The following is a 26,128-nucleotide window of genomic DNA, read 5'->3' as shown; positions in this document are numbered from 1 at the left end:
GCATAATGACAAGGCAAGATGAAGTTTCAAGACAACGTCTCAACAGCGCAAAACCAAAGAGTGATAAAAAGGGGAAAAGAGAAACTCCGGAAACATCCTGGTACCATGAGAAACAAGGAAAGCCGAGCTATAAACGTGTGCGGTTACGTGTGAAAACTTGGTCTGGTTTATGTGTGTGTGTGTGGGGGGGATGAAAATCAAAATCACCAGGTTAAGAAAGATCTCCGTTCAGCCGAGTTTATAATCCATGACAAAATGAAACCAGAGGGGGGGGGAACATGAGAAAATAACATCCACATCAAAATCATTTCAGCCATTCAACGACCTTTAATTATTAAAAAAGGGGAAAAATAACCAGTTTAAAATGCTGAAAAAAACGACAACAAAAAAAAACAAGTTATCTTCAGTGTTGGTTTATATTCCCGCAGGCGTTTCCTTCATCCGCCCGCCCTTATTTTCCAAGATAAAAAATAACCTACTTCTAAACACACTCCTTCCCCTAAACACACTTCCATCAAATGTTCTTTTGGTTTTGCTGACTAGATCACGGTGTGTAACTCTTGCTGTCTGAGGCGTTGTTTGTATCTCAAATAATGATGCTGGTCTCACACTCACACACACACACACACATCTGCGACTGGCTTCCTCTCTGTAGCCGCCGAGCTTCTACTGATGTGTAAGTAACCGGATGAAGCGGTCACTCAGGTATTGACGGATCAGTGTGGGCGACTGCCGGCTGCAGGACGCGACGGGATCGCTGTAAAGTGTCTGGTTCTCGTGTGCTAGATCTCCCCGGACTCTCTCTCCTCGGAGCTGGAGCGCTGGTCCCGCTCCAGAGACACGGACCGCTCCCGCTCCCCCATCTGGCCGACGTCCGGGGAGGCCGGGGAGCGTTCTCGCTCCGGGTCGCGGCGCCCGTTGTCCCGCCATCTCTCGTCCGCGGGGGTCTCCCGCCACCGCTCCTGAGGGACAGGCTGTTCCGGGTCTCTGGCGTGGGAAGACCTGGAGAAATCCGCGTCAGAGCCAGTACTCAAGAGTGCGACAGAGGAAACAGTCTGTTAAACACTAGTTTGCTCTTTTTTGTTTACAACACAATGATTCTTTTAGTTGTCCAATCATTTAATTTCCACAAAATAAAAGTTCTTTCAAATTATTTAAAATAGTTTTAGATCATTTTTAAATGTATGTTTCAAATTTAAACGATTATTTTTTTTAAATAAAATTTATATAAATTAGTACATTTTAAAATAATTTAAAATTTAAATAATTTAAGAGTTATTTCATACTTAAATTTCAAATAAATAACTTTAAATAAATAGTTTTAGATTTTGATTCCAAATGTAAAACACTTAATTTAAAAATAACAATTACTTCATATTGTTTGAAACTCCAAATTTAAATTAAATTCGATTAATTTAAAAGTACTTTAAATAGTTTAAAGTTAAATAATATATATTAGGATTTAAAATTATTTAATAGTAATAAAAAAAAATCCAATATAAATGATTTAATACATTTCAAATGATTTAAGTAAATATAATAAAAATCTAAAAATAAAGTTAATTGAAAAATAATTTAGAATTATTGAAAATAGTTTAAAATTTTCATTCCAAATATTATTTGTTTAAAAATGTCCTTTATTTAATCAAATTGTTTAACACATTGGTATTGTGTCATGATGCCGCTGTTTACACTGATTTACACCACATGACCCCACCTTGACTGTGGTATAATCAGTGTAACTCATGCCAAATATTATTTGTTTAATAATTAAATAATTTCCTTTATTTAATCAAATTGTTTCGCACATTGGTATCGTGTCATAATGCGGTTGTTTACACCACATGACCACACCTTGACTGTGGTATAATCGGTGTAACTCATGCCTTAGTGCTCAATGCGATGTAATCTGGTACCTCTTCCTTTTGCTCCTGTGCGAGTGGGAGCGAGAGCGATGGCGGTCTTTGTGTCTGTGTTTCCTCTCGCGCTCTCGTTCCCGCTCTCCATCCTCACGGTGCCGACGAGAGCGATGGGAGGACGAGCTTCCTCCTTCCCTGAAACCAGAGGGAAAGATGCAGAAACAGGAGATTTCCTCGCAGACGTTATGAGAAATAAAGAACGATCCTCACCGATATCGCTCGCCACTCCTGGATCTGGACCTGAAACCAGAGGGATAGAGCCATGATGACAATTAAAGCAACACCAAGTGACTTAAACCGTTAAAGGGATACTCCAGTTTTTTTGGAAATAGGCCCATTTTACCACTCCCCCCAGAGTTAAACAGTTGAATTTGACCATTTTCGAATCCATTCAGACGATTTTCTGATATTTAGAAGAATATCAGTAAACAGACAGTTTCTGGTCTCATTGACTTTCATAGTATATATGAGACCAGAAACTGTCTGGTTACTGATATTCTTCTAAATATCAGAAAATCGTCTGAATGGATTTGAAAACGGTAAAACCCAAGTGGTAAAATGGGCCTATTTCCAAAAAAAAGTGGAGTATCCCTTTAAAATTCAGACGGTTCCCGACTCGACTGGCGTGAGTGAGGGCGATCCGCACAGAAACACACCTCCTGCGTTCTCTCTCTCTCCCGCTCTCTCTCTCGCGCTCCCTCTCCCGCTCCCTCTCACGCTCCCGCTCTTTCTCCAGCTCCCACTCTCTGGCTCGCTCCTCTTCCCTGTCGCGCTCCTCTCTCCTCTTCGTGCGCATGCGCTCCTGTTTCTCCGTCACAGCTTTCTGGAAAGCAGAGCGGTTGGTCAGTGAGGCGCAGACCGACACCAGGGGGATTGAGCTCGCTCGCTGCCATCTTACCCGCAGTTTGTCCAGTTTCTCACGGATTTCGATGAACCCTAGATGTAGTTTCCCTCCAAAGTGGTCGGCGAGTCTGCGGTCGTTGTCGTGGAGGCCGAGGTAGGCGGAGCAAACCTCACACACTCGTAGCTTCTGCTGCTGGAAACTGGAGGCCGGCATAGAGTTGCGGTATATGTCCTAAACATCAACACAGTTAAAGGATTAGTTCACTTTTTTCCAAAAATGTAACTTTTGCGCGTTTGTAACGTCACGTAATTACGTTCAAAAGGTCACGGGCGACGTAGCCAGAAGTACAGAGTCAGAGTGTTTACAAGTTGAACGCATAGGTTGAACGTGCAAACTAACTCAAACGCCGTTTACAAAAAAAATTAATTAAAAGGTAAAACAACGATGTCGGACGATTTTGATTCTGTACTTACGGCTAAGTCGCCCGTGACCTTTTGAACGTAATTACGTATTACGTGACGTCGCAAACGCACCTCACAGAATAGAGCAAGGCTAGCATTTGTCCTTAGAAAAGTTACATTTTTGGGAATAAGTTTTGAAATAACCGATCGTTTCGCATGATAAGACCCTTATTCATCGTCTGGTGTCGTTTAAAGACATTTGAAGCTGCATCTGAAACTGTTATTAACCGTCTTTTGGACCTTTGGTTCCCATTGAAGTCCATTATATGGAGAAAAATCCTGGAATGTTTTCATTAAAAACCTTAATTTCTTTTCGACTGAGGAAAGAAAGACGTGGACATCTTGGATGACACGGGGGTGAGGAAATTATCAGCAAAAGTTTTTCAAAAGTGAACTACTCCTTTAACTGTAAGGGCTGTCACTTTACACTCGTAAATCGATTGCACAATCACAAGTATCTATTTTAACTGCCTTTTTTTTAGGTGTACAGATCAATACAGCACACAGAACATGTAGGATGCTTTTTAATATTTGCTAGTACTTTAATGCAAGTGAAGAAGCGCGGTGTTATTTGTCGAGTAGTGACGTGTGTGTTCAAGTAAGCAGATTCTGCGCTATACGCTGTATTTAACAAATCATGAGGACAAATACGAGTTGCGTATTTGTGCTAAATCAGCGCAGATTTGGCTAACACAAACTTCCCCAGCAAAGAAAGCGAGTAAACATTGAAGCAAAATGTTTCCCAAAATGGAAAACGTCTTTACGTTTAAGTAAAAAGTTTCATAGACACTGTTTAGATGAGCACAATAACTATTAACGATAATTACAAAAATCATATAATGGTCAATTATTCCCAATTGGGAGTATTAATTGCGATTATCACAATCTACATTGAATGATGTTTTGAATGGCTTTATGCCGTTGTTTAAAGCGACAGCATAAACACGCTGTAAACACTCGTCCCGAAAGACTTTGCTTTTCTATCACATTAAGCCTAAAATATACTTTTTTATACATTTAAAAGAAACAAATGGGGAAAAATCCTAAAGATAAGCTGTAGAAAGGAAAAACACATCTTAAGCACACAGAATAATGTAAGCGGACATAATTGTGGCATCCGTAATTGTAATTACGATTACAAAAATCGATTAATTGTGCAGCCGTACAATTAACTGTAATAGCGCCATTGCAAGCATGAGCAGCTTTGATGAGTGATTGGAGTCACTGCAGGGCTATTTCCAGCTGACCCCACACTGACCTCTGCCTCCTTCTTTAGGGTGCGCGTCTTCTCCACCTTCTCCAGCACCTGTTGAGCCTCGTCCACGTTCCCCTCGCCACCCAGTTGCTCCGCACGCGCCAGCAGCTTCCCGATCTCCTCGTTCAGCTCGTGCACACGCTCCGCCTGCAATACACACACAGACACACACTCTCAGAGCACAGCCAGAAACCTTAAAGCTGGAGGAGTGAAAACTGGCTGGTTCATACTGAGGGCCAGAGAGGGACGGAAATGCTCATGGAAAACAAAAGACTTGAATAATGTTATAAACTGATCTCAAGCTAAATTAAATAAAAAATATGAAAAGGTAAGATATTATTGAAGTCTGTTTCTACCAAGGGTTAAAAAAACAATTATCTCAAAGTTCTTTCTCCTCATATTTATAAGATTATGTCTCAGAATACCAAGTTTACATCTCGCAATTCCGACTTTTGTTTTCAGAATTCCAAGTTTTTAATCTCACAATTCAGACTTTTATTCTCAAAATTCCAAATTTTTTAACTCAATTTTCAGACTTTTGTTCTCAGAATTCTGAGTTTTTAAACTCACAATTCCGATTTTTGTTCTCAGAATTCCAAACTTTTATCTTACAATTCCGACTTTAGTTCTCAGAATTCCGAGTTTTAATTTCACAATTCAGACTTTTGTTCTCATAATTCCAAATTTTTCATCTCAATTTTCAGACTTTTGTTCTCAGAATTCTGAGTTTTTAAACTCACAATTCCGATTTTTGTTCTCAGAATTCTGAACTTTTATCTTACAATTCCGACTTTTGTTCTCAGAATTCCGAGTTTTAATCTCACAATTCCGACTTTAGTTCTCAGAATTCCGAGTTTTAATCTCACAATTCCGACTTTAGTTCTCAGAATTCCGAGTTTTAATCTCACAAATCAGACTTTTATTGTCAGAATTCCGAATTTTTAATCTCATAATTCCAACTTTTGTTCTCAGAATTCCAAACTTTTATCTAACAATTTAGACTTTTGTTCTCAGAATTCCGACTTTTGTTCTCAGAAATCCGAATTTTTATCTCACAATTCCGACTTTCTGTGGATTCTAATAACAAAAGTCACAATTGTGAGATAAAAATTCAGAAATCTGAGTTCACAACCTAGAAATTTAGAGTTTTGTCTTCAGAATTGTGAGTCAGAATTTTGCAATTGCTTCCATAAGACATGGTCCCTCTAAAAAAACAAACAAACAAACAAACAAACAAAAAAAACACCCATATTGAGTTCCTCTGTTTGTATGCATTTCCTATTGAAACAGGAAGTTGGAACGGGACACATTGAAGCGTTCATAGTCTTTTTTCTTCCTCTCATTAAAAGACATTTATATGACGGCTGTGGACCATGATTGACTACGTGCTGGACTGTAGATAAAAAGCAGGTGTGTGAAACTTCAATATGAAAATGATCTGAGAGTGAAACTGCGGAGAAGCAATGATTCAGAGACTCCACCGTCGTTACAGGGAGATCAGCTCGTCGGCGCTTTACCTTGGCTGCCACTTCAGCACTGATTTCTTCCTGCGTTTCGGCCAGACGCTTCTTGGCCAGTTCGGTTCTTCGGTCACAGTCTGCGATGAAGGACTGCAGGTGCTCTGAGGCCTGAGAAAAACACACCACAATTAGACATTTAAGAGCGGTTTACACACACACAGCATTATGAAGATGATCGGAAATGGTTTATACTCACATCCAGCTCAAAGAAAAACTCCTGCTGTTTAGCTGCGATCTCATAATCCGCTCTCAAAGCCAGGTCGTGAATCTTCACACACTCGCCCAGATCCATGCGCTGCACAAACACAAAGCAGGGTGTCATAATGTAACAGATGTGGCGAGGCATAAAACGAGTATGCAATTATCCAACAGGTTTTTAGATGAGTGAAGTCATAACCACTGATTGAGACACTTACAGTTCCAGACAGTATGTCGTGAGGACAGGACTCCAGAAGATGACTCTTACACACACGCTCATCCGTGAACTTGATCCTCTGTCGCATCGTGTCGCCTGTGGGAAAAACACATCAGACACATCACGAGATCATGTCAAACAAATAATGATAGTGACACAAATAAAATTATGATTCTCACTGCTAAAGAAAATTCAATAAAACAATGACAGAGAATAATGAAGACCAAGTCACAATTTTGGTCAACATCAAGATATAACATTATATCTACACAGAAATTGCCTAAAATCACGATACTCAACAGGGCAAACGAATCATCATAATCAGGATACTCATTAGATCACATCAATTAAATAATAGACTGATACAAAATCCTTGCAGACTAACCTGAAAATAAAAAATAAGAGAATAACACTGATTATAGTCATGATGATTTCACGAACCAGTGTTTATCAAATTAGTTTGTACTACAAAGCAAAAATTAGAATAAGGGAATACAAAAAATTATGACCATGTTTTGATTCACGATTTGCCTCAATTCATTATTCATGAATCATAACAATCATGATTCTCGATATGAAATAATTACAGACAAATCATACGATTCTTGATCAAATCAAGTGAATGAAATAACGTTTTTTTTTACCAAATAATGGCAATTGAATAGAAGAATAACATCAATCATAAAACCATTCTGAAATGATTTTCGTCAATCAAACTTTTTAATCTGCCATCTAATAATTAAATCAAATCCCGAGAGCCATGAATCATATGAAAAAGTGACTTTTTACCACGACCGGTCAAGCAAATCACGAGAAACTCAATAGTTGAGCATCGGTTACAGTAAGGAATCAAATCTGAATCAAATTCCTGGTTTAGTTTCGCTTTGCTGTGAATGAAAGAAACACTCACCATCTCTGCTGGTTCCCATGAGCTGGTCCAGCATGGCCCGCATCTGCGCCTGGGCCGACATCTCCTCTCCAGACACGTGTGTATGAGATAAATAGCGCGTTTAACAGTTAAACCAGGGCTCTGTTTATCTAACCTGAGAAACTAACTCCTCACACAGCAGGCCTCAAAACCACTGGCCGCCGAAAACAAGACAAAACACCTCCGCTAACACGCTTTCCGGTCACTTCTCTGTGTTAAACCCCTCAGTTTGTGCAGTTTATAGTTGAGATTGCGCTTAAATCTGTCAGATCATAAATCAGTGAGTTAGTCTAGACTCTCAATAGTCTCGTGCGTTAGCATTAGCGGCTAACTCTTCCCCCAACGCCCCTGAATCCGCCTCATATGCGCTTTTTATCAGTCCTGGCGCTGCTTAATCAGTCCGCAGATCAATATTTTGTGTAGTGATCCATATTCGCAAAGTTTTGACAGTGTTTGTTTTTTGTTGTTTTATTGTTTTATTTCTTTTTTTCCCCCTCTCGGAATGAGACTTCCGACCCGCGCGCGCGCAGCTCCCGCTCGGTACGCGGCCTCGAGGAAGTGCCGAGGAGCTCGCGCGCTGATTGGTCAACGGGCGGGTGACGTCACAGTGGCCGCGCGGCTCAGCGAGTGTAGTTCGAGCCGTGGAGCAACATGGACACAAAAAAACTCATGTTGAACTGGTTAAATCGTTTTAAACGTACATATTTCGCACATAACAGCTAATTTAATAACAACAACTTGAATATTTACCCCTAATTTCTCTAAAATTACTTTCTTGAAGAATATATATATATATATATATATATATATACACACACACACGTATATATAAATGTATAATTTTCTGTTTTATAATACTATCCCTAATTTATAAATAATATATTTACATAAAATATTAATGATATATAATTTACACATAATCTTGTTGTATAATGTATTGGTTTAACATGATATATTATTAATGATATATAATTTACACACACATATATAAATATATGATGTTGTTGAATAATGATGCATTTAATAAATAATATATTTACATAATATGTGTGTGTGTTCTTGATATTTATCTCTATTCAAGTTTAAATATAAACTTAAAATCTACCCAGTGTCTCAAAGTGTAATACAAATATTAGTAGTATGATAAATGCCAAGACATGTAATTTAACTTATTAGTACATAATTAGTACAGACTAAGGTATATGACTGCTCTAATCTCTCAGTTCATTCAATAATGACCATAAATAATTACACAATTACACAGTATTGGTTCTCTCTGTTTATTGTACTGATGTGGAACAGACATCTCTTAATTTATGCATGTTGTATATTATATTCATATGTATAAAAAAACATCCAGTCTAATAGTTTTTTCTCCAACTACTTCCACAGAATACAAAATCAAACCCAGCAGTGATTATCAATCAGAAGAACGAGAACGAACAGAAACACAGAGAGGTCCTCTAAGACGGCGTCCGTCCCGCACCACAGAAACACTTGTTTTGGCACCAGAGAAGCTCCTCGCTCTCTCTCACACACACACACACGTTACAGACTCGTCTTCACACACACAACCACCGTCCTGTGTTCAGACGTCTGCTGGAGGAGAGAACGGCCCATCCACCGGCTCTCGCTCAAGTGTGAGGTTATCATTCGAATGAATGTCCGAATTTAAGAGAGAGAAGAATAAATGAACATTGAGTTTGTCCGAGAGCCAGGCCGTGTGTGTGAAGCGCTTCAAAGCCGAGAGCGAAATCTGAGATTTTTAACAGATTCAATTGCTAATATTTTTTTAATAGTTGTCGAGCGGGGAGTCGAATCTATAGAGGACCTCTCAATGAAAGCTTTTAAACAACAGTTTCATCACCAAGAATCACAATTCATGGATATACAGTGTATAGATACATATAAAACAAATAATCTGCTTACACAGCCCCCCCCCCCCCACACAAATAAAATAAATTTGATGTGAAAACAAAATTTGTACCACCAGAACAACACAAATCCACACACATATGACCTCGAATTATGCTACATTTGACTTTATTATGACTATTATCTCCACATCTCTGGTTTATAGTTCTGACCTTAAAAAATCAAAGAAATTAAATTAGCCAAAAACAACAACAAAACCCCCCAAAGCAAAACAGATTTTCCTTTGAGCCGTTTTATATGATAATTTGAGTTTCTTAAAAGAAAAAAAAATAGATGACCACATTTACAGCTGCTCTACGTGTTTTGATGCTACATTTTTTGATTTAAAAAGATGAAATGTACAAAAATAAAATGTGCAATCATTACCATACCAATGTGTGATTTGAAGTTATTATCTAAATAAATGTGACGCTGATGGTGGAGAAAAACAAAAAAAAAATGCAGGAAATGATTCATTCTTTTGATTTATACATGACCGTTACATGCGCTCTGAGAAGTGGGCGTGGCTCCGTCTCATTCAGCCAATCGGACATCAGTGGGCGGGGTGTTTTTGCTGGTCCCGTAAGGCAGTGAGGATTTTAGGCCTCGTTACATTCGGTAACACGGAGCCGAAGCCCTGACCGACTCGCGGTGCTGATCCCGGATCAGATCTAAACCCGAACACATAGCGGCCCGCGCCGAATTTTGACCCAAGATCAGCTGTGCGCATGTGTGTGAGAATAAATACAACACAGAACTACAATAAAAACCAAAGCGGAAGTACTAGAGAAGTTTGGGATCTCTTCTGAGGTATAGTCTATAGTCTCGCTCCATAGCACCATTTCCCCAACCCTGATCAGATTCATCCATCCAACGACCACAGGATTAACTCAAGCATCTGTGTGTGACATCATCATTATGAGTGAAAATCATTTTTTTTTCACCATAGGATGTCAAAAACACAGTCCACAGAGCTTGAGATGAAGCATTGACCTCTTAAAATCACTGAGCGGTTATTGACCATTCTGGTCGAAATTAAATATACACTGAAACTCACCGTTAAAAATCGTCCGTGCACGAATGTTCATAATCTCTGTATCCGTTTTATTTGTTCGACTGCAGGATTCAAATCTCTCGAAATGTTAATATAACATTTTGATTCAGTAACGTGTGATTCGATTGGCATTCCCTGTAAAAGGACTGGTGCTGATAAATCGTACATATGTACATTTAAAGTACAGCCCTTATCTAAACTGGGCTTACATTTTTACACATCTATCATTATAACTAATACACAGTTGGACCTGGAAGTCTCACGGAAACACTTCAGCTCAAAATCAAAAGAAAACGCATGGTGTTATGATCAGCAATAACAAGCTTTGCAAAGACTTGAGGATCATGAAGATGACAATTAAATATATTTTCCCGCCAAAATTCTCATTGTAATGCAAAAAAAAATTAAATAAATAAAAAAAAACAAATAAGATTGGGGTCGGTAAGATTTAGTTTTAGAGAGAAAAAAATTCATTCAAAATTTTTAAAACTCCATTTAAATTGACATCCAATTTGAATTGAATCCATTAAATTGAGATTGATGCAACAAGGAAAAAGACATTTACAGCACATCCTTAAGGCCTGTTCACACCGGGACGAATTTCGCACGTGATATTGGCCGATGTTTAATGCCTCGAGTCGTGACTAAGCAAAGGGTGCCAATGTGAGTGTGCACACCAACACGAAAGACGTCATGCGTAAAAGCGCCATTTAAAAAAAAAACGCCTCGGGTTTGTTTTTTTGGTTTGACGCACCGCGTCAAAATCCATCCGACCAATGAGAGTCTCGTGCTTCTGAAGTTACAGTAAAACACAACTTGGGGGCGCTCAAACACAAAACGGTCATACCGAACACATACGTAACAGCAAAGAAGATATACACCACCATCTACACTGCCGGAAGACAAGATGCAAGGCAAGATCATTACATTAAGCGCCATCTACTGTCAGGGAATGAATTTGCATGTTCACTCGGCTCATCATCAGCGAAAATCGATTGGATGTGAATACAAAAAACGTGTTGAAAAAAGAGGATCTCTGAAAGTGTCTAAAGAGATACGCCAATGCCCGTCCCTCCGAATCGCACCCCCACGACATCACTAACATCTTTCCCTCATTAACAATCTGGTGATTATATTGCCATCTCTCGCCATACAAAAGACTCTTATTCAGACTCTCCATGAATTTTCTTGGCGATGTTTTTTTTGGAGTACGTCGACAAGTGTTTTCCCAACAGTCCTCGGGACTCACACACTCTTTCACACCTACGGACAATTAGGCATGAACCTGCTTTTCTTTGGACATGTCCTTGTCGGGGAATCCGGAGACATTAGGAGAAAACCCACCTGAGAACATGCAAACAAGACCGACAGTATATGCCCTGGAGGTTATGACATTTCTTTGGAGAAACATACGGATAGTCTGGGAAATGCAAATGATTCCCAAAGCCTGGTGAAGAGCAAGGGGAGTGCTGATCCCAAAACACAAGAACTCATTCACCATCGAACAGCTTCGCTAAATAACCCTTCTGAATATATCGATATTTTCAGTGTTGGCGCACTTTTAGATACAGTTGTGGAAAAGGCTGGAAATTGGATGCCTTGAACATAACAGTGTTAAATGGCATCTATTCAGGAAAGGGAACTGCACGTCTGGTTCCTCAATCTGGCCAACGGCTTTGAGCAAGTTCCTCATTCCCTCCTGAGGACGGCTTTTGAGTCGAGTTTTTACAGGTGCCTCTCTGGTAAAACATTACTTCCAAGATGCAAAATTTTGCCTCAACACCCAACTGTCAATGGAGCTCATTATCGGAGCCATGAAATGGGTTTCAGTAAACGACTACAGTTTGGTTAGCTTTCCTTGTTCCACCAATATGAGCCTATATGGATGATAGGTCACCATGATTTTGCCAAGTAATATCTGCAATATTCTATTGATCCTGGAATATTCCAATCTGAAAACTTCGCCTACACCTAAGCCTACCCATGAGTTATCCCTAAAATCAAAGGGGAAGGATAGGCGGATAACTCTGAAGTAGAAGCAGCAAACCCTGATTGCAAGCCTCAACTTGATGAGATAAACTGAAAACTCGTCCCTCAAATCTGATTGGTTGATTGGAACGTTGTTCCAGGATCAAAAAAGATGTTGATCCAGGAACATGTTGCGCTTGGTGAAATCATGGCTTCATCACATGGGTGAGGATGAAAATCAAGCCCAGTAATTGAAAAGCTCCATTGAAAAGGTCAAAGATTTCATTTTGATGGAATACTTGTACAAAACTGTGTTTGGGCAGATCGTATGAGCAAACCGGGACACCAAAAAGGACACCATCATGTGCATAAATGACACCATCAAGACCAGGAACACTCAAGGTGTGGATTGGCAAACTCCCAAGACTCACGTGTCCAAAGATCCCCCTCAGAAAAGTGGAAAAGCTGGAAACGGTGATAAATGCACAGGTGAAACCATGGAACTGGCAAATGAAATGACCAATTACAAGTCTGGTGTAAGAATTAAAAATGCATCAAAGCAAGTTCTGGTCATGACCCTCGCCGACTCTGAGCGCGGACAGCGGCCCCTCGGGGAGCAAGCGGACACCGTCTGAAGCCGTGCGACGTCAGCACTTCAGTCCCAAAGCTCCTCAATGGCACAAGGACACGTCAAGCCAGAAGAGATGAGGCGGTGGGACACGCTTAGGCAATCTCAATGCCCAAGAAAGGTCAATATGGACTAACCGGGAGAACGTAGAACAGGGAAAACTCAGATTTGGAGCGAAGCTTTCACTCCCCTGGGAAGATGGACGGGAGGAAGCGTTTGAGAGAAAATGTTGGCAAAAACTGGCAACCGAAGTTACAAAAAATGGCTGGAAGGTGAGGGTTTGGGGATTGGGATGCAGGGTTTGAGTCGCCACAATCAGTCTACTGAGGTGAACAAGGGGTTAGGAGTCGCCCTCTCCAACAAGCAATCGAGTCCATGTCGAAATCGGCTGTGGATGATTCGGAAGGCACCGAGATCAAGACCGGACGCCAGGGGGCACTTTTGAGTCCTCTGAGACATTGTTGGTCCATGAAGGAGGACCATATAATACTATCACCCAATAGTATATTTCTCCCACTCATCTTACTACTGACATTAGGTGAGCCAACTTTCCCCAGGGATTGAAGCATCAAGTCCAGAAAGCTGTACAATATTTGATTAAAAAGTTATACTATGAAATATTACTTTCAGAAAAATCTTAGTGATCCCAATCGTTTGTAAATTAGACTATTGTGCACTTATTTAAAAATATATTCATTCCTGTAACACATTCTTTTTTTACAATAAATACTACAGTAATAAATATTGTAATAAGAGAAATGCTACTATGATATTACTTTTTTTTTAAATTGAATGCATGGTATACATTTACAATATAAATAGAAAATGTTTTTCTATTACAGAACTGAGAATATGGAGGGAAAATCTGCATAACCGTCAGATGGTCCGAAAAATAGGCTTTGTTTACGTTTCCATTTGATTTTGGGGTGAAATATGACCCGGACCCTCAAAGGACATCAGTTCGACCCGTATTAAACCTAAGACTTTTATTTTGAAATACTCTGAATGTTCCCAATGCCTGCCCACTGTTTGCCATCTCTGAAACACTTCCTGTTATAAACACTGGAGCTGAGCCAGAAAGAGGGGAAGAAACGAGTGGAAAAAAAGGAACAGGTGAATGAGGCTTTCACAAAAGACATGAGATGGTGTGACATGAGCTGTACACAGAGAGAAGGAGAAGGTGTGTGTTTGCATGTGTGTGTGTGTGTGTTTACAAGCATCCCTGGGTTGAACAATTGTGTCACATGGTGTTATTCCACTTCACTTTGTAAGTGTTGAATTGAACGTAACGTGCGTGTGTTAACACCTCGGTGCCGATGCTTGTGTGTGTGATTAAAGGTGCAGCTTCCACCACAGTGAGGTGAGAACACTAGGAGAGAGAGAGAGAGAGGCGAGAGGTGTGTGAGGTGCACCCGTGCCTCACAGCGCAGTGAGTCTCCCCGTCAGAGCGGCCTGCAGTTCGGACGGCAGGAACACGCCGAGCTCGGTGATGATGCCGCCCGTGATCAGCTGGTGCGGGGTGACGTCGAACGCCGGGTTCCACACGTCGATCCCTGCAACCACACACACACACACACACACACACACACACACAACCAACAGCGCTGTTTAGTGTCACTGATGTATCGTCTGAGCTTTTGTTGATATTTAGAGCTGGATATTTTCAGAAGTTGGATAAAACATACTCCTAATTTTGTTATGGAGTCTCCCACAGTACTTCTATTTTAGGATTGGTTGGTCTACTCTGCTCTGATTGGTCAGATGGCCCAGTCTGTTGTGATTGGTCAACTCTGCTCTGATTGGTCAGATAGTCCAGTCTGTTGTGATTGGTCTACTCTGCTCTGATTGGTGAGATGGTCCAGTCTGTTGTGATTGGTCAACTCTGATTGGTCAGATGGCCCAATCTGTTGTGATTGGTCTACTCTGCTCTGATTGGTCAGATGGCCCAGTCAGTTATGATTGGTCAACTCTGATTGGTTAGATGAGATGGCCCAATCTGTTGTGATTGGTCTACTCTGCTCTGATTGGTCAGATGACCCAGTCTGTTGTGATTGGTCTACTCTGCTCTGATTGGTCAGATGTCCCAGTCTGTTGTGATTGGTCTACTCTGCTCTGATTCGTCAGATGGCCCAGGCTGATGTGATTGGTCTACTCTGATTGGTCAGATGGCCCAATCTGTTGTGATTGGTCTACTCCACTCTGATTGGTCAGATGGCCCAGTCTGTTGTGATTGGTCTACTCCACTCTGATTGGTCAGATGGCCCAGTCTGTTGTGATTGGTCTACTCCACTCTGATTGGTCAGATGGCCCAATCTGTTGTGATTGGTCTACTCCGCTCTGATTGGTCAGGTGGCCCAGTCTGTTGTGATTGGTCTACTCCACTCTGATTGGTCAGATGGCCCAGTCTGTTGTGATTGGTCTACTCCGCTCTGATTGGTCAGGTGGCCCAGTCTGTTGTGATTGGTCTACTCCACTCTGATTGGTCAGATGGCCCAATCTGTTGTGATTGGTCTACTCCGCTCTGATTGGTCAGGTGGCCCAGTCTGTTGTGATTGGTCTACTCCACTCTGATTGGTCAGATGGCCCAGTCTGTTGTGATTGGTCTACTCCGCTCTGATTGGTCAGGTGGCCCAGTCTGTTGTGATTGGTCTACTCCGCTCTGATTGGTCAGATGGCCCAGTCTGTTGTGATTGGTCTACTCTGATTGGTCTACTCCGCTCTGATTGGTCAGATGGCCCAGTCTGTTGTGATTGGTCTACTCTGATTGGTCTACTCCGCTCTGATTGGTCAGATGGCCCAGTCTGTTGTGATTGGTCTACTCCACTCTGATTGGTCAGATGGCCCAATCTGTTGTGATTGGTCTACTCCGCTCTGATTGGTCAGGTGGCCCAGTCTGTTGTGATTGGTCTACTCCACTCTGATTGGTCAGATGGCCCAGTCTGTTGTGATTGGTCTACTCCGCTCTGATTGGTCAGGTGGCCCAGTCTGTTGTGATTGGTCTACTCCGCTCTGATTGGTCAGATGGCCCAGTCTGTTGTGATTGGTCTACTCCGCTCTGATTGGTCAGGTGGCCCAGTCTGTTGTGATTGGTCTACTCCGCTCTGATTGGTCAGATGGCCCAGTCTGTTGTGATTGGTCTACTCCGCTCTGATTGGTCAGGTGGCCCAGTCTGTTGTGATTGGTCTACTCCACTCTGATTGGTCAGATGGCCCAATCTGTTGTGATTGGTCTACTCCGCTCTGATTGGTCAGGTGGCCCAGTCTGTTGTGATTGGTCAACTCTGATTGGTTAGATGAGATGGCCCAATCTGTTGTGATTGGTCTACGCTCCTCTGATTGGTCAGATGGCCCAGGCTGATGTGATTGATCGACCGCTTTCAGTGCATGTCAGAAACCAAACCACCTTTATCCAATCTGAATTTCAGCTTCGGATCTTTCTCAGCACTTGACACACAGCGATATGAACAGTAATGATCACATTGTTGTTCGCAGGCAGCAAATGAAGACCGTAGGCTGGCCTCATGCAAATTTCTAATTGGTCTACTCTACTCTGATTGGTCAAGGAGGGGTTTAGAGAGACCGAAAGGTGATGTGTAATATATATAAGAAAAGAAAAGGTTTATTGACCATGGATTACATGTAACTATTATAGGAGACTTCAAAACTAAATTAGGAGCCTTTACAATGAGACAGTTGACATTATACTAATCGAGTCTGTTGTTAGATGTCTAGTAGTAACAACACTGGATTGATTATAATAATAATAACTAGCTTCTCTAATAATAACACTATACAATTTCACTCCGCAGAGAGCACTCTAGCTCATATTGAAACTTTGTGCTTCTCTTCAAATATAAGGCAGTTCCAGATAACGAGTTAATGAATAAACGAGGGGTGCGCAACTACTGTGAACCTCCTGGTCCGGTCCACAGTGCGTCAGAGAGTTCATGAGAGCTGTGCAGTAATCTGTCCTCCCCCCCGAGACGCCGGCAGCTATTAAACGCTGCAGCTTTAATTAATCTGATGCTTCCGACTCGTCTCTCTCTCTTCTATTCTCACACGTATGTAGGATCATTCCTCTCTCGCTCTCATATCACAACCGTTTAATTAAAAGCAGCTCCGCTCTGTTTCAAATCTCACTTAAGCCCTGCGGTCTCACACACACACACACATTCAGTGTCTCTCTCTCGCTCTCTTTCTCTCTCACATTCATACACGCACACCTTTCTCACCCTTTGTTCACTAAAATAACCTACTGCTTTGAAAATAGAGGTTTACAGAACATAAATGCAAACACACAATGGCAGGGGAAAATGCACCACACTCACACTAGAGACACACAATGTGTCGCTAGGCATAAAACTGATGCACAAAAAGCTTGATAACAAGAAATACTGCAATTATATTGTATTACTCATTTAATACATTTAATTTCTACAGTAATTATATAATAAAATTCGATATGAATATATTAACACCATATTCCCATGGTTTCAGTGTTTCAGTAGATCATGGAAATGTTGGCAACCTGAGGATTGAAAAGTGAGTCTTGTGCCTTTTTACTTCTCGTTTCTCATTTCACACACACACACACACACACACTCACCAGGTGCGGCTACAGGAACCCCGTTGATGCTGGTGAGCTCCACGGCGGGACGTTCCTCGATCACGATGTCTCGCCCGCTCTCCAGACTTAGGTCGCAGGACGTGCTCGGCGCCGCCACGTAGAACGGCACCCCGTGGTGTTTGGCGGCGATGGCCAGCTGATACGTGCCCACCTTATTCGCCGTGTCACCGTTCGCAACGACCCTGTCCGCTCCGACGACGACAGCTGTGTGCGCACAAGAACGTTACAGGGGTCCTATAATGCCCTTAAAAGATGTCTCACAGAGTGTGTGTGTGTGTGTGTGTGTGAAGTTTTAGCTTAAAATACCACATAACATGCTATTTTTTGATAGCATGTTAAAACCACTTAACTGTCACCGTCCCACAGGTGGGACGTTTGCCACTATATTTTTAAAACAATAATATCTTAGTAAATACCTTAAATAATATTGACAAACTATATATCATTTGAAAGCTTACAATCTCTAGTTTCCATATTTGGTGACTGAATTTCAAAATATATTACAGAGGAGCCATAATTTATCAATATAAAACAAGAATATTTTCATACTCATAAGGCGTGTTCAGACCTTTATTTTAAAATAGCAGTAAACATGAAAAATCATGAAAAAATGGTAGATACCTCAGTTTGTTTTCATGCCAAAAGTTCAAAAGATAGAATCCATTCAATTATTTTGGAAAAAAAGGTCTGAAAAGTTTGAAATATCAAGAAAAAAATAATAAATTCATCATTTGTGACGTGTCAGCTTGCTATGACTTACATGCGTGTTCTTTGTATGTGTTTCTTAGAGGTTCAATTCATATCAAAATCTGCCAAACTTCCCATACTACTTCTGAATAGGATCTCTACTTCAGAAATTGTATGAAAATTGTGAAAATAATGGTTCATATCAATCAAAACAGGAATGGAAATGCAGGCGCCCTTATATGGGCAGTAATGGAGTCTGGTTGTGCCCTAGTGAAAAAGTTTGGTACTGCGCTCAAACAAAATCTTACTGAAAGCTCATTTTTTGAGATATCAACCTAAAATTTGAAACACAACTTGTTCAGATTTTTGGCTTTGATTTTTCTGCCATTTTAGAGTAGCCCAGGTTTTGAAAATATATATTTTTTGTAAAATATGAATAATTAATATTTTTACATTGTACATTTCCATGAACTCAAACTTCAATAACTTTTTTTCTGTTTCACTTTCTTAATTTATTTCACTTCTACAAAAATCTGCCAAATGTCTTCTTTAAAACAAGACCAATCATATGTCTATATTCCAAAGCATTCTTGAATTACAACCATTTAAGTTCGAAATGTGCATTTTCATGTCTATTCAAAAAAGGGGGGGTGACAGTTAACAGGTTAAAACTGTCACTTTTTGAGGGTGAGCAAAAACGCAGTTTGTGTGTGTCCCTTAAAATGCAAATGAGCTGGTGCTCCCGGCACAGAGGGCGGAGCTTCAAGAGCTTGTGTGTGTTGGCAGCTCCAATTACACTCTTCAAAAGCTTTTAGCCTTTTATGTTAAAACGGACAATGAAGGAGAGACTCAAGAAGTGACGACATGGAGAGCAACAGAGTGTGAACTATCGTGAGGAATATGCCAATCACTGACTAGAATATAATCTATAAAATCGAGGGGCGGGGTTTATGTAAATGTTAGGGTTAGTGATGTCACTTACTCATGAAGAAGCTCATCGTAGTCCCTACCATAGATATGTATATAAAGGCTAGATGTGTTACGGCGGAGTTTCCATCGTCATCACCGGCGGCCATCTTGTCACAGACAGGCTTTCTGATGTAAGAAATACTCTTATCTCGTTGAAATCTTGACGGATTTACAAACGGTTTGGTTTTTTACAAACGTTATTAACGTGGCTATAGACCATTTCACAAGATGTAAAAACTGGTCCAGAAGCACTTCCTGTTTCAGTTTTTTAACACTACATAAAAGCTGGGATAAAACCCAACCAACAGAACATTTAAAACTGAATCAAAAAGTTAAACAAACATCTTTACATGTGAAATAAAGAAAACAGTTACAAACTGAAACAGGAAGTGCTTCTGGACCAGTGTTGCTTACTTCTTGGTAAATGGTTTATAATTCTGGATGATTATTTATTTATACACTTATTATTCATAAGTATGCAGTATCATAACTACATCTCTTCCGTTTATAACAAACCAGACTGTTTGAAAAATCGTTACGGTGATTTAAAAAGTACATGCACCATTAAAATAATGTTACCAATGAGCGAGCTGCCTGTGACAAGATGGCCGCCAGGTGCTGACGTCGACCTCCATTGACCAGCAGCGCGGACGACACATCTAGCCTTTATATACATATCTATGGTCCCTACTAGCCGTTTGTTTTGTTTTTTTAAACTTTTTTTTAATAATCAGATAAATTTAGTAGTACACAGGATCAACATGTTTTAAGCCGTTTTTTGTAGTCCTTTTGTAGTCCAATTGCAGTAATTTCTGTTAAAGAGTGTTGTAAGTTAGCAGATGTGGTTTCACAGAAGCGGGAGTCACCTGTGATGCCCTTCTCCCTCATGGCGAGCGCGGCCATGCTGTCTGTGATGAGGGTGGCGGGGAAGCCCTCAGCGACGGCCTCGTACGCCGTCAGTCGGGCGCCCTGGTTGTAGGGCCTCGTCTCTGTGCAGTACAAGCGCTTCAAGCGGCCCAGCGTGTGCAGCGACCGCACCACTCCTGCGTGATCACACACACACACACACTCAGTTCCAGCATTTCTACACCAGCGCACGATTTCAGGGGGGAACGCTGTTTGGATGTCTGAAATTTTCGGGGTTCGAGACCGACCCGGAGCAGGGCGGTTCGTTTTGGAGGCGGAGCAATGAAGAAGGGGTGTGTTTGATTTCAAAAATTGACATTGGCCAACATAATATTTAAAAAACGGTCAAAAAAGTCTGTGAGGAACAGAATGGAGAATAAAGTTGAACTGCCGCGCACTCACCGAGAGCTGTGCCGTATCCCGCGGTGGCGAGGCTGCCGGTGTTGCAGTGTGTGAGGATGGTGACCGAGTCTCGCGGGACTCCCGACAGGATGTGCTGGGCGCCGTAGTTGCCGATTTTTTTGTTGTCGTTCACGTCTCGCTCCAACATCTCCTCGATCCAGCCAATCACGCTGCAGCAGGGGAGAAACATTAATACGCTGCTCTGTTATGGTGATCAATCCTTTGCTGGAGATTAAAGTGTGGTTATCAATTGATTTGGACTCTGAATTGAATTATCTCTGTTGGATAAAAAGTGAATTTGAACACAACAGCAAAATATAATTTCCTTGAACGCTCTTAATTGATTATGTTGTTCAGTTAAAAAACAGTTAATTATTTTATAAATAGAGTAAAAAAACAGAAATATTGTGAATTATCATAATTTAAGATGACAGTTTTAAATATACTATTTTTTTATTATATTATAATTGAAATAAATAGTTTTTAATTATTTAAATAATTTAAAACAAATTTAGATTTTATGTGGCTTTTTAACGTCGTAATAATTTATTAGTAGAAAGATTTTAAACGATTCTTTTAATATTTCTAAATGTTTAAACTATTAAATTAATAATAACTAAATAACTAAAATATTTTTAAAAGCTAATAGCGTTATTTTGCTCAGTTTTAGTACTCTAGTCTTCATAACCAAGCTAGTCTCAAATTTTTGACAATCCTACGTTTCTAACTGAACATATTCAGGTCAAAAACACCAGAAATAGCCTATAATGTGTGTTCAGAATTTCAATTCAACTTTAAGACAGATTTCACAGACATATAAAAGCTTGTTTCCGCCACAAAATAAAAAAATAATTAGGTTAAAAAAAGGTAAAAAGGTTTTAACTAGGGCTGTCAAATGATTAATCGCGATTAATCGCATCCAAAATAAAAGTTTGAGTTTACATAATATATGTGGGTGCACTGTGTATAATTATTTATATATATATATATATATATATATATATACACAAACATTCTTGTATACATTTAAGAAATATTTTCATATGTATACTGTATATAGATTTATATATAATTTATATTATATATAAATATTTTATATATAAATATTTTTTTTCTTAGATATACATGCATGTGTGTGTATTTATATATATATATATATATACAAAATAATTATACACAGTGCACCCACATATATTATGTAAACACAAACTTTTATTTTGGATGCGAATAATCACGATTAATCGTTTGACAGCCCTAGTTCTAACCTTTCTCTGAATTGTGAGTAATAAATCGCAATTGTAAACTATAAAGCCCATATCGGAGAAAAAAAAACTAAAAACTAATTCACAATTACGTTTTTATTTTATATTCTGTGTCTGTCGGAAACAAGCGTCCACAGAGATAACTGAAGGAGACTAAGCCGAGTGTGTGATTCTGCTCTGGACTATCTTGCGATCAAACGTGCCTCCAGCGAGTCCCTGAAAGGTTTAACTTCTCGGGGTCACCTGTCTCTCAGCTGCTCTGTGTTTTTCTCCATGCTCTCGTTCTCCGTGAACTCCATGAGCTCGCGCGCGGCTCGGCCCATGTTGACCGCCGTGGGTCGGGCGGAGGTCAGGTGACACAGAGACTCCCTGATGAAGGACACGAGGTCGTCGGCCCCGGCGCCCCCCCGCAGCTCCACCGCCAGGCTCAGGCACCCCACGATGGCAATGGCGGGAGCGCCGCGCACCTGCAGGGTCAAAGGTCACACGCCAGAGAGTCAGGGCCAAACGCTCCACAATGCTTCCAAACCTGTATGAGTTTCGTTCTTCGGTTGAACAGGAAATTTAGAAGAATGTTGGTAACCATTGACTTCCATTGTAGAAAAATAAAAATGATGAAAGCATTCTTCAAAATATCATCTCTTGTGTTCAACAGAAGAAAGAATAATCAGGTTTGTTACAACACCAGGGTGAGTAAATGATGACAGAATTTATTTTTTTTGGGTGAACTGTCCCTTTAAGAGGAGGTTTATTCCTCTCACAGATCATCCATTTAAATTGATTTTCATTATTTTAACACTTCCATTCAGGTCTAAAATCAGCTTACTGATTATTAATTATTAAAATTACAGGGGGACTTAAAACAACAGTAAAAAATAAATAAATACTGTGATGCATTACAATTTAAAATAACTTTTCAATATACAATATATTTTGAATATGTTGCAAAATGTATTTTATTCTTGTTATGGCAATTTGTTTTATTAATTATAATATTACAAATGAAAAAAAAAACAGTTTTTAAATCAATTTAATTATTAAAAAAATATATTTTGTGAGACTATTTAGCACAGAGACTTTTTTTATTTTTATTTTAATATATATTGTAGGAAAAACTAAATTCTCAACATTTTTTGGGGTGAACTGTCCCTTTAAGAGCAGGTTTCTTCCTTCGCACATTCTCCTCTCATAGATCATCTATTTAAATTGATTTTCATGATTTTAAGGCTTCCGTTCAGGTCTAAAATCAGCTCGCTGGAATGGAAAACTACATTATTACAGTGAAAAGCCGCATTAATTAATTAATTCACACTGATGTGAGAGATGAATAAGCTCACTGTTTTGAGTTTTTGTGGACACATTTTTACACAAAATTTTAAGAGTTTCAATGAAATTCTCAGTTCAGAGATTATTAAACAACTCCAGTAGAAATGACATCATGTGTGCAGTATGATGTCATCATTCCATTAGAACAACAATAGAGAATAATGACATCATTCTAAAAGTGGTCATTCCTTTCAGTTCAAAGAGCTGATTACATGACTGTGATGTCATAGTGATTTAATAACAGTATGACATCACCATTCTTAAAGGAGTAGTACACTTCAGAATTCAAATCTCCTGATATTTTACTCTCCTCCACGTCATCAAAGATATTCACGTCTTTCTTTCTTCAGTCGAAGTTAAGGTTTTTGACGAAAACATTCCAGGATTTCATCCGACATCGTTGTTTTACCTTTAATTTTTGTTAGTAAATGGCGTTTGACACTTGGTCGGTTCCTCCGCGTGACCTTTCAATGCGATTAGGTAATGTGTGGCGCATCGCAGCTAGTGGAAGGGGAGCATTAGTGCTTAAAAATGATATAAATGTTCATTTTATTTTAGGAAATGAGCAATGACTTGTCTAGATAAGACTCTTATTCCTCGGCTGGATCGTGTCGAGACTTTAAAGCTGCACTGAAACTCACATCTGCACCTTTAAACCGTTTGGACCCCATTGAAGTCCACTATATGGAGAAAAATCATGGATTGTCTTCCTCAAAAACATTAACTTCTTTTCAACTGAAGAAAGAAAGACATGAACATCTCGGATGTGTAAATTATCAGGAGATTTTAATTCAGAAGTGAACGACTCCTTTAACTGAAAACACACCACACACTCTTGGTGAAGCGTCAGAGTAGATGAATGGACAGTCTGGTGACCGTCACTGGATTGTCATTTCCTGTCGGTCCATTAGTAAAGCTCTGTGACAGCGCCTGGCACACGACACGACCAAACCCCCCAACCCCTGATTGATCAATAATTCATGCGAGATATTTGCAGTAACGACTATTAATGAGGCGCAGACGAGGCTGCCGGAAAACCAGCACCCCAACACATTAATTATGCACTGCATTAATCAAGACTGGAGCGGCGTGAGGAAGAAACAACACCTTTATTAAGGGGCGGTTCACACGGGTCCTAAAAGTTCAGAACAGTTTTGAAAGGGACATGTAAATAAAAGCTCAAATTAAATCTGTACATCAAATAAAGTGATCGAGAACTTTTGAACAAGTGGTAGTTGCGTAGCTGTCAATGGAGGGGCAGAACGCGCTCCGATAAATATCTTCATTTGAGCTTTGAAGAGTTAATTTTAGGGTGAATTAACCCTTTAAACTTGACATACCATCATAAAAACACAGCAGCCAAAAGAAAATGTGCAAAATAGCGCAAGAAACAGTCGAGACAGAACGCAAGGGACGTTTCTTTTTAACTTAACACTTAGTTGAGATGCTGACAAAATTATGAACAATTTGTCTACCAAACAAACCACTAGAACATAAACAAAAGTGAACCGAGAACAGTCAGTAATACAGAACGGTCCAAGTTGATTTTCCTTTTAGGAACATTCCTGAATTTATTTTCAATATTTTTTAAAAAAACATAAACAAATTCTGGCGGAAAACAAAATAATGCGCATTATTCAAAAATAATCAGCGCGGACTGAACGCAAGAACGCGTCCTGATGCGCACAGCCGTTCATCAGGATTCATTCCCATAGATCTGAGAGGCCATTTCATTAATGACATTATTAATCCGGTTATGTTCTCTGGTATGAATATATTCACCGGGCTTACAGGGACTTTACATCAAGCGCAGGTTATGCAGATCGCACACATGCACACGCACGAACAAAGCGCGACCCCGTGCTCTGATCCGACACAAAGGATCCTCAGCCCGGCTTTGAGATGCTCGGATGTGTGTGAACGGAACCGGGCAGGGGATCCGCGGATCGGGCCTTCCGTACCTTCATGCTCTTGATGGCCTCATATCCGTCCCGCACCGAACGGATCTCGTCGAACACGGTCTCGTGCGGCAGCAGCAGCTGGTTGAGGATCTGCAGAGACCCGGACCGGTACCGGATCGCTTCCAGCGTCATGACCCGTATGAGATGCGGATGAAGGGATTCCGGGAGCGCTGTCGCCGATGTGTGACGGTTCGGTTCGTCTCGAGTCCTGTGGATTCGGGGTGTGTTGAAGCAGGGTGAATCGCGAGCGAGGTGTGGGCGTAGTTTAAAGGCCTGCCCGGACTGGGGAAAAAAGCGCACGGCTCACGGAACCGCGTGTTCTCTCTCCGGTGAACGTAAGAAGCCCCGCCCATCTGGTCCCGCCCACATCTGTCAATCATCCTCCAGCAGAGACTGCGCGCTTCCGTGTGCTGCGTTTGACATTCAGCTGAAGCCTGTTCTCGTAACTACGACGAGGCAACGAAATATCGATTAAAATGCACACTGTTGATCTGTGATTTTGATATTTTAATAGCACAGGGCTTTTTAATGTAAAGGAATGGTTATTAAAATAAAATATCTGTAATAATTTAGATACCATCATGTTTTACGGTGTTTTAAACGACATGTTCACAGTTCACACACACAGATCTTTTTTGTCTGTTGACTTTGAGCGCCAAAAAATAAACAAGTAAAAAAATAAATGTAAAATAAAAATTAACTGTAAAGACTTACTAATCAATAATTCTAATTCTATGAGAAAATAAAAGTGTATTACTATATATACACGATAGCGACACAGAGGAATGATATTGTTGGAATCACAGAACGATGTTTTTCAAGTTAACGATAAAAACTTTGACAGCCAATCAGAAGCTACTGAGCTCGAGGCTCGAGCATTTAAAGCGGCAGACACAATAAACAGAAGCTAAAATAGTTATGTTATTGAACGGGCCTTATGGGCGGTAGGCTGAAAAAAACAAGTTCTTGATATGCCTTTTTAAAAATGTGAACAAATTTGTTCAAGACTCAGCAAAAAAACAAACAAACAAACAAAAAAAAGACAGAAAAAAAAGAAGAAAAGTAGTTAGACTTGGACACAGC

General features: G+C 40.2%; 2 protein-coding genes across 3 annotated transcripts; both read right to left on the bottom strand.

Moving 5' to 3' along the window:
* Positions 1-190: 190 nt before the first annotated feature.
* Positions 191-7,930, bottom strand: LOC120488051 (putative RNA-binding protein Luc7-like 1). Of its 2 annotated transcripts, none has more exons than XM_039684532.2 (10): positions 7,325-7,930; positions 6,416-6,510; positions 6,196-6,294; positions 5,997-6,107; positions 4,483-4,626; positions 2,818-2,994; positions 2,576-2,742; positions 2,130-2,159; positions 1,917-2,054; positions 191-1,029 (listed from the first exon to the last, which is right to left on the bottom strand). In XM_039684532.2, exons 1-10 carry the CDS (start codon positions 7,383-7,385, stop codon positions 783-785), a joined length of 1,269 nt encoding a protein of 422 aa, XP_039540466.1. In that variant the 5' UTR covers positions 7,386-7,930; the 3' UTR covers positions 191-782. The 2 variants fall into 2 exon arrangements, with proteins under 2 accessions (XP_039540466.1, XP_039540475.1); XM_039684541.2 differs by having other exon boundaries at positions 191-1,002.
* Positions 7,931-8,608: 678 nt separating this feature from the next.
* On the bottom strand, positions 8,609-25,400 carry mri1 (methylthioribose-1-phosphate isomerase 1). Its single transcript, XM_039684520.2, has 6 exons — positions 25,046-25,400; positions 22,002-22,225; positions 20,497-20,666; positions 20,055-20,231; positions 17,512-17,736; positions 8,609-14,459 (listed from the first exon to the last, which is right to left on the bottom strand). The coding sequence occupies exons 1-6, from the start codon at positions 25,175-25,177 to the stop codon at positions 14,326-14,328; spliced, it is 1,062 nt and encodes a 353-aa protein (XP_039540454.1). The 5' UTR covers positions 25,178-25,400; the 3' UTR covers positions 8,609-14,325.
* Between the last annotated feature and the right edge of the window lie 728 nt (positions 25,401-26,128).

The sequence above is a fragment of the Pimephales promelas genome, chromosome 6 (genome assembly GCF_988280905.1).
Source record: "Pimephales promelas chromosome 6, fPimPro1.hap1.1, whole genome shotgun sequence".
NCBI classification, from domain to species: domain Eukaryota; kingdom Metazoa; phylum Chordata; class Actinopteri; order Cypriniformes; family Leuciscidae; genus Pimephales; species Pimephales promelas.
Note: the sequence above shows the minus strand (reverse complement) of the source record. Positions and strands in the feature narration are given on the sequence as shown.